The sequence below is a fragment of the Pristis pectinata genome, chromosome 33, assembly GCF_009764475.1.
Source record: "Pristis pectinata isolate sPriPec2 chromosome 33, sPriPec2.1.pri, whole genome shotgun sequence".
NCBI lineage: Eukaryota > Metazoa > Chordata > Chondrichthyes > Rhinopristiformes > Pristidae > Pristis > Pristis pectinata.
Genome location: NC_067437.1, coordinates 5,723,281 through 5,732,895, shown reverse-complemented (window position 1 = coordinate 5,732,895; position 9,615 = coordinate 5,723,281). Strand labels below are relative to the sequence as shown.

The window sequence follows — 9,615 nt, the reverse complement described above, 5'->3', positions numbered from 1 at the left end:
CATGTTGGAAGCTGTAGAACGATCCAATAACTCCCCCTTCTTTCGCCACTGCCCTGGGAATTATGCTCCCTCTGCCCTATCCAGTTCCTTTCTGAAGGCCCTGATTGTCTGCTTCCACCCTGCAGTGAGTTCCTGATCAACTCCATCGGAGGGAAATAGCTTCTCCTCACATCCCATCCCACAGTGGGTTTGTTCGCTTTGGTCCTTGAACCACTTGCTAATGGGAACAACTTCCCTCAAAGTTTACTCCATCTGAACCCTTCAGCATCTTGTCCACCTCTATCAACTTTCCTCTCAAACTCTGCTCCAAGGAGAATGATCCCAGCTTCTCCAAGTCTCGCCCTCATCCCTGGAACCCTTCAAGGAACTCCCTTCCACATCCTCTCCAAGACCATTACATCCTTGTCAAAGTCTGATGAGCAATATTGGACTCAGTACCCCAACTGAAAAAATTATTATAATTATGATACTATTGTTCGTTGTAACATCTTGGAAAAAAAAGTGTATTAAAAGTATGCTGGAGTGTTAACATTCAACAGTGTGGAAAACCTGTTAGCCCGGCATCAAAGTTCCAATGTGCTGGATTATCAGAGTTTTACTGTCCTGTGAGAATTACACGGGGTGAATTACACAGCTCGTGAAGGGTCTGCTGTTACCTTTAATGCCTTGCTTCCTCGGTTGGTGCTCATACTGTGATGAACTTGACCAGAACACGCTCCCTGGATCAAAGATAAAAGAAAACAGGTCAGCTATCAAGTCTTCTGGGCAACACTGTTGACGTCACTTCCATTGTGACCCCAAGCCCCAGACAACTGATGTCACCAATCCCCTTCCCCCTCCAACCCCACCATGGCTCCCACACAAGTCTTCCCCGAACCATGACGCAGGTGGCAGGAGCAGAGGACTTGCCTATCACCATGCTCAGTCCAAAGTACGCTTGACAAGTTCAAGTTCATTGTCAGGAGTACTTTGGACTGAGCATGACGTACCTAGGGTGCAAATGCCATGAAAATTAGCTTTTTTGAAGCAGCAACACAGTACATTACAAATATGAAAAGCATCAATTGCATAAACTTAAATTAACATAAATTATACACAACTTACACAACAAAATAACATCATTAGAGTGAGTGGAGGGAAAAATAGTCCGAGGTAGAACACGATTTTTCAGGTTGGTTCAAGAACCTGATAGCAGTGTGGAGGGAGCTGTTAAACCTTGTGGTGTGGGTCTTCAGGCTTCTGGCTTACTGACAAATTGGCTTTCTTGGCATTCAGGATGCAAAAAGGGCAGGATATCTGATCAATTAGGTCACTTATCTAGTCCTGCATTTACTAATGAGATGCACACTCCAAGTCGATTGGGCCTGTACTTGAAGATTAGCAGATGAGAAGTGATTTTATTGAAACATATTGATACACAGTGCACTTGACAGGGAAATGTTGGAGAAATCTAGACTTGATAAGGGGTTGCCAGTTAAGGAATTCTTTCTCACAGAGGGTCATAGATTAATGGACCATATTTAGTAACAATATTTAGTGATTTAGTGTCCAAAGCTCTCATCCACTGAGAGAGCTTTGGAGACTGAATCACTAATATATTCAGAGCTGAGACTTGCAGATTTTTGGACTACTAAAGGTGCCAAGGGTTTTGAAGAAAATTGGGCAGGAAAGTGAGCTGAAGCCAAAGAGAAATCCCGACCTCCGGTGCTGTCTGCGTGGAGCTTACATGTTTTCCCTGTGACTGCATGGGTTTCTTCCAGGTGCTCCAGTTTCCTCCCACATCCCAAAGATGTGCAGGACAGTAGGATGGCGATTCTAGTGTGTGGGTGAGTGGTTGAATCTTGGGGGTGGGAGTAGAAAATGGGATTAAATGTGGGAGTAGTGCAAGTGGGTGGCTGATAGTCTGCATGGACTGGGTGGGCCAAAGGGCCTGTTTCTGTGCCGCATGATCTAGAACTCTATCAGATCAGCCACGACCTGACTGAAAGGCAGAGGTTTGGGAGACAGAACATCCAGTATCTGCTCTCATTTCTTGGGTTAGACGCCCACCTCCCATTCCAGATTTAACGTGGGTGAAAAGGGCAGGGTCACTGGCTTTTGCCCCCGTCGTGAAGTCCCAGGTCTTCACCCCTGCATTCTCATTGATGCATTCGTGGTGTTAAAAAAAGAAAAACGGCTGCAAATGCGCGAGGAGTCTCCGAGAACAACAAAAAAGGGGAAAAATCAGTCAGGAAAAGCCTTGTGCCAAATTCACTCACTGAAGAAATTTCGCAAGGCATTCCGGCATAACACACAGCAAGGAAAGTCACCCACTGCGTCCATCAAGTGCGCTACCAGCTAAGCCCAGGCTGCTTTAAAAAAATCTCGTAAATGCTGATTTAACCAGTAGTAAAACAGACTTACAGCATTGCTTTGTAAATAAAACCCAGCATGCTATGTTTGTCTGCACAGAACCAATTAAGAGTTCTGATACACAGCGTCCAGTTCAAAACACAGCATAAAACAAAATGTGCAGATTAATCAAAAACAGAAGTTGTCTTTAATCAGGAGCAGAAGTTCATGTTTGTTCAGCATTTCCTGTTTAATGCTTTCCCCGTCTTCGCAGATGACAAGCTTAAAATTCTTCTGAGACATAGGTCATTTAATACCGAGCTAGTAGCTCAAACCCCCTTGGGCAGCTCCTGAATATAGAGGGCCCACCTCAAAGAGCGGTTTCTTAAAAATTTCAAAAATAAACTTTATTCATAATAATATATACATAAGAATAAACACAGTGCAAGACATTTTAAATTCATGGTCAATGCATTCAGAAGTGTTTTCTTTTAAAAACTACAGCATCATTGCCTCTCATGTGGCCTTCTGGGGTGATGCACCCTTTCAATATTTGAGGACCTTCCCCACTTGACTCTGCCCCTCCACGTGGGGTAGCAGGATGAGCCCAGACTGCGGACTATTCCCCATAGAGTCTTAGCACTGGCTGCACTAAGCTTCAGTGCGTCCCTCAGCACGTCCTCCTGCAGCCCGGAATGTGCCAGTCAGCAGCATTCCCCTATGGACATCTCGCCGTGCTGTAAGACCAAGTTTCGGGTAGACCAAAGGGCAATAGAAAAGCTCCAGCGAGTTTGCCCACTGAATTCGGGATGTACGTCCTCCTCGTACCCCAGCTCAGCATTCCTGGAGCACGTCAAAGCCATTCCTCCCAAATTAAACATCAATTTTGTTTTGGTCAAATGTTTCTTAACGGACTAAGTGTCTTGAAGCATTAACAGGCTTGGAACTATCTTTGCTTTCAATTTACGAGCAACTGAAAAAAAGAGCACGCATTTGACAAGTTGATTTTTACCCTGTCCGACTGCCAAAGAACAATCAAGCAATGATCTAAAGTGGGCCTCATCCACGTTCTTGCTGAGATTAGCTAACCCAGTACAGATCAGATAGCTGACCTGGGACTGGATTGGATCGTAGCCACACCAGCGTTAGATGTACTAAACCTTCTTTGGTAATCCTTAAAACCAATCACTTGAATGAGTTTTTGATCACCTCCCAGAATACCTCTGTGATTCACAGTCAACTTTTGTGAATAAGCTCGTCCGTGGGTGTTTTGCTTGGTAGTGGTATTATATTAAATGGAAGGCTGTGTTGTTGAGTATTGGTTTTTGTGGAGGTATCTCTGTACAGGATCATCAGCAAGTCATAGAGGTAAACAGGCCCTTCGGCCCAACTCATTCATGCTGACCAAGTGTCATCAGTGGAACTAACGTCAAGGCTGGGCTTGTTCTTCACCTCGTGGTCACTGAAATGGCTCAGATTTGCAGCAGTTGTTGCCGTGGGAGTTTTGCGTTGGAGTGGTGCAATGTTCACCTGGTGCTATGGAGGAGAGTGACCTACCCCCAGTTCTCCACATGCTAAGCTTTCTTTATTTATTCACTTTCTAGGATATGGGTGCTGCTGGCATTTATTGCCCTTCCCTACTTTCCCTTGAGAAGGTGATGGTAAGGCACCTTCCTGAACCTCTGCAGTCATGCTGGTGAAGTGCTCCTGCAGTGCTGTTTAAGGGAGGGGTAGGAGAAGGTGGGAGGGTGCTTCAGGTTTAGACCCAGCAACCATGGAAGGAGCAGCGATATATTTCCAAGCCAGGATTGTGTGCGACTTGGGAGGGGAACCTTGTCCTTCTTGGTGGTGTAGTTTGCCACGTTATCTACATTACAGCAATGAGTACGTTCCATAACGTATGGCTGGCCATATCGAGGCTGTGAGCTGGGCCTGTACAAACACAGGATTGTCTTTTACAAAATATAAAAATGAAGGTAAAATGCTGGTAAAGAACCTCAAGAGACATACTGAAAGAACAAAGTCCAAGTTAATTGATTGGATTAGTTGCAGAGTCTCTCAGGAGCCCCTCCCTCATTGTGATAAGTGTGTTTAATGTCATGGTGTGGTGTCTGTGATGTGCCATTTACTTGTCAATAGAAGTCAGAGTTCAACAGGCCTTATGATTCTCGTAAGGGCAAGGCCGTGGTTTTGTTTATTTGACACAATTTCCTCCCCTCTTGGTGTCCCAAAGGTCACAACTCCTTCAGGGTGTTGGAAAAATGACCCAGGACAATGCCTCAATCACCCACAGTACCTGTAGTATGTACCATCTACAAAACACATTGCATTACTCACTTAGGTTACCAGCAACCTCTACACCAATAACGAAGAGGATAGCAGCTGCAGGAAAACACCATCTGGTATTGGTATTGGTTTATTATTGTCACTTGTACCGAGGTACAGTGAAAAACTTGTCTTACATACCAATCGTACGGGTCAATTCATTACACAGCGCAATTACATTGGGTTAGTACAGAGTGCATTGATGTAGTACAGGTAAAAACAATAACAGTACAAAGTGTCATAGAACGATTATAGTAAGGGTAATGAGTAGATCTGTAGAGAGCTGCTTGCAATGAGTCACCACACTCCGGTGCCATCAAGTTACCCATCCTGTACCCTAACTTCAATGTATAGTCAGCCCTTTATCACCACTGGGCCTCAATTCTGGAACTCCCAGGCCAAAAGCATTGTGGGAGTACCTTCACCAGAAGGAATGCAGCAGTTCGAGAAAGTAACTCACTACGACCTTCCCAAGGACTGATAGGGATGGGCAATAAGTGCTGGCCTTGTTGGTGATGCCAGGCACCAAGACTGAGTAAAACAAAAAGCAACCAAGGTATACATACTGGAAGCTGCAACATTATAATGACCAAACAAACTGCTTTAGCAAATGTTGACTGAGGATTGGATACGGGATATGGGACACGTTCCCTGGATTTCTGTCTGGAGAGGGAGACGGCGAGAAGGACCGTGGAAACAGGCCCCTCATCCCACCAAGTCAGTACCGACCATCAACTACTCGATGACACTAATATTATTTCTCTTTGATGTTGAGCGAGCTGTGTGGTATGAGACTGCAGTGCCCACCAGACAATAAGTTGTTATTCATAGAGCTGTGCCAATTCAGTAAAACACACCAAGCCACTTTACAAGAACATCAAACAAAAATTTGATTCTGAGCCACATAAAAAGGTTTTAAATTATATGCCTTAAACGCCTCAAAGAGGCGACAGTAATGACCCCAGTTCTGAAATGGTTGATGAGGCCTATGGGGACTCACAAACTCAACCACGGGTGGGGCAGGTTGTGTTTAATGGGATGAATGGAGAGGGTAGTTTGGGAAGTAGCGTACTCATTATGCTTGGCTTTTGTGCGCTCCCCAAGGGACTCCAGATTCTCCGTGCCAGCCTGATTGCTGCTTCTCCATTTTGAATGGCTATAGGTCCAAGATTCCCATGAGGTGATGAGGATGTTACTTTTTTTTTTGAAACAAGCTTTGAGAACACCCTTGAATCATTTCCTCAGTCCTCCTGGTAACCTTTTGCCATGTCAGAGAGCTTCCTTCAGGGATCTGGTGCTGGGCACGTGCACAAAGGTGGTCTGTCCACTGGAGCAAACTGACAAAGGTACCAACCTGCCCGCACTGGCATTACTTGCACCGTAATTTGGCATCGCGCTTGGCCCAGCCATTGTGGGTCGAAGGGCCTGTTCGTGTGCTGTACTCTTCTATGTTGTATGTGGTATGATCTATGTTGCATGTAACTGTCCCCCAACAAACAGCCACAAAGAGACCCTGGGAAAAGCATGGACCACTTTCTCAGGTCTCTGGAACTACCCTCTCAGTAAGGCAGAGGTGGACGATGAACCCACCACTACCTGTGTATCAATACAACCTTGGTCGCCTGGGGAAAAATGTGCTGGTAGGTCAACACCTCAAACATTGCACCAAAGAGATGAACTCTCTGGCATCAATGATCCCCACCCTCCTGTATGCTTCTGAGACATGGACTATTGACAGCAGTTACTGCAGAGCACTGGAGAGATACCATCAACACCGTCTCGGCAAAACTCTCCAAATCCACTGGCAGGGTAAGTAAACCAACACCAGAACCCTCTCGCATGCCAACATCTCTCACGGAGAGGCTCTAAAAGGATCATTAAAAAGGAGGGCAAAGAGCCAGAGAGCGTTAGGAAGAGAACCCCAACACTTAGGCAGCTGAAGACACAGCCGCCAATGGTGGAGCAATTGAAATAGGCCACGTCAAAAAGGCCAGAAGAAGTGGAGATCACAGAGTGTGGTAGGGTTGGAGGTGGCTCTGGCAATGGGGAGATACTAGACAATGTAAGGGTAGGTGATGGATGTTCAGGGACAGAGTTGTCTTTTGACAACAACCCTCCACTTTGATGGTTATTTCACAACAGTGGCTGCCCTTCAAAATATTTCACTATTGAGAAATGCAAGACTTTTTTAAAATTAGTAAATTAAACTTTCTGGAAGTGAGTACGTAAGCAAGCCCTTGTGCCCTTGTGCAGCACCAGCGATGCATGGAGTGGTGTAGTTTTAGATGACACTAAAATAGGTGGTGTCGTAGACAGTGAAGGTGGTTATCAAGTATTACAAAGGGATCTTGATCAGCTGGGTAAGTGGGCCGAGGAATGGCAAATGGAGTTTAAGTCAGATCTGTGCGAGGTGTTGCATTTTGGGAAGACAAATCAGGGAAGGACTTTCACAATGAATGGTAGGGCGCTGGAGTACAAGTACATGGTTCCCTGAAAGTGTCGTCACAGATAGCGGGGTGGTGAAGGCAGCTTTTGGCATGCTGGCTTTCATCATTCAAGGCACGGAGTGTAGGAGTTGGGATGTTGTACAATATGTCATTGAGGCCGCATTTGAAATATTGTGTTCAGTTTTGGCCACCCTGCTATAGGAAAGATGCCATTAAGCTGGAAAAAGAGCAGAAAAGATTCACGAGGATGTTGCCAGGACTTGAGGGAGTAAGTTATGGAGAGAGGTTGAGCAGGCTAGGACTTTATTCACTGGAGCATAAGGGAATAAGAGGTGATCTTACAAGATCATGAGGAGCATAGATAGGGTGAATGCACAAAGTCCTCCCCCCCAAGGTTGGAGGATCAAGAACTAGAGGACATAGGTTTATGGTGAGAGGGGAAAGATTTGATAGGAATCTGAGGGGCAACTTTTTTCACCCAGAAGGTAGTCCACATATAGAATGAGCTGCCAGGGGAAGTGGTTAAGGTGGGTACATTAACAACTTTTAAAAAGCACTGGACAGGTGAAACGACTCTATGGCTCTTGTTCCAAATTACCATCCACCAATGAGCAAATTGTTCAATTTATCCGAGACCCTAATCCCTAACCAATGTGTTTCTAGTTCAATAGCAAAACTCACCAACCATCAAACTGATACATCTTCCCCATCTGAACCAGCCTAAGCAGCCAGTCTTGATTCCTCAATTGACTTTACTGAAATAGATCACAGGCAAACCCACCTTACGGCTGTTTGGGTTACAGAAGTTTGCCCTTACAGAATTCACAAGTCACTTGAGATACAGGATGAAATTTGCTCTCACTGAATATGTGTGAAAAGATAGTAAATATAATAATAAAAAAAGTTTTTGAACTCATATTTCTTGATGTATGTGCAGATGATACAGTTTTGTGTTATGGAAAATTGTTTATGTAATTTTTAAATTTTTATTACAATTTATTTTTATGTTACAATGTACAAATTCTATTCATATTATATATATTACAATTATTAATTACACTTAAAATTGTAATGCAGGGTTTGCCTGTATCCAGTCACAATATTACTGTCTGTGGGAGCTTTCAATTCAGAAACTGGCTGTGACCTTTTCTACATCACATCAGTGGCTGCCCTGCTAAACATTTCACTGTTGAGAAATGCAAAATCTTCTTTAAAATAAGTAAACTAAAAACTTTCTGGAGGTGAGCAGGTAAGCGAGCTCATTGTGCAGCACAAGCGATGCACAGAGTAACATGCAGCTTCCCATTGTACACGATGGATCTGTCTGTTCGGTCTCCACACTGAAGGATCAATAAATTCAAGTATTTTGTCAGGCCGGGTTCCTGATCTAACCTTGCTTTGCCTTCACAGTCATTCCTGGGGGAATCTAGAACTGGTGACATACTTTCAGGATAAAGGGTTACCTGCTTGAGATGGAGATGAGGGGGAGGATTGCTTCTCCCAGTGAACCTTTGGAATTCTCTGTGCCAGAGAACTGTGGAGGTGGAGTCCTTGAATACATCCAAACCAGGTTTCCGGACCGCAGGGGAGTAGAGAGATACGGGGGGGGGGGGGGGGGGGGGGGGGGTGGGAAGAAAGGAAATCAGTGGGAAAGTGCTGTTGAAGCCACGGTTTTATTGAATGCCAGAACTGGCTTGAGGAACTGAATGGCCAACTCTAGCTTCTATTTCTTACATTCAAATTCTCACTAGAGACACAAAAGACTGCAGGTGCTGGAATCTGGAGCAACAGACAAAATGCTGGAGGAACGCAGCAAGGCTGTCCACTTCCCTCCACAGATCCTGTCTGACCTGCCGAGTTCCTCCAGCACTTTGTGTGTTGTCTCAGCAGTGCTTGTTGGGTCGGGAGCTTTTTTATTTCAATGTGAAGAAGGTGATCAAAGGAAAGGGAAAGAACACAAAGGTTTGAGTCTTTAAAAGCCCCTTTCCCATTATGAAGCAAAAGAGGACCATTTCTCACGGGGATGTGTACTTAGTTTTATTCATATGTGGGATGCGGCCGAAGCTGGAAAAGGCCAGCATTTATTGTTCATCCCTAATTGTCCTTGAAGATGCGAGGGTGAGCTGCTGCAGTCCTTCTGGTGAAGGTGGTCCCACAGTGCTGTGGGGGAGGGATGTGGTAATGATGAAGGAACGGCAATATATTTCTAGATGTGGAAGATGTGCAACTTGCAGGGAAGCCCGTGCTCTTCTAGATCATAGAATTCAACACTTTGGTCAAATTCTCAACCAAATTAAATAGAGAGCATGATGCTATTTTTGTTAATCTTACTGAATACAAAATGTGTGTTGAATTTGCCTATAAAAGCAATAGGGATTACACATAGATGCAACTTGTTTTACAGGGAGCACAAGAGCATTCTGTGATTCACCAGGCACTGTACAAATGCATGCAGCTAGTATAAAAAATGGTACAAATTATGAAGAATTACAAGGGACTTCTCTGGTGTCCT

The 9,615-nt window shown here is 44.7% G+C and overlaps 1 protein-coding gene across 3 annotated transcripts in view; it reads right to left on the bottom strand.

The window, feature by feature from the left end:
* LOC127585703 (transcription factor MafK-like) overlaps positions 1 to 9,615 on the bottom strand; it is a 44,958-nt gene that overhangs the window by 18,532 nt on the left and 16,811 nt on the right. For all 3 annotated transcript variants that reach the window (XR_007958556.1, XM_052043405.1, XM_052043404.1), the window contains one exon: positions 657 to 719. Coding sequence is in view for 2 of the 3 variants with exons in the window: in XM_052043405.1 (XP_051899365.1) it covers positions 657 to 689 (33 nt within the window). In the remaining variant the exon portion in view is untranslated. The remainder of the gene's footprint in view (positions 1 to 656; positions 720 to 9,615) is intronic.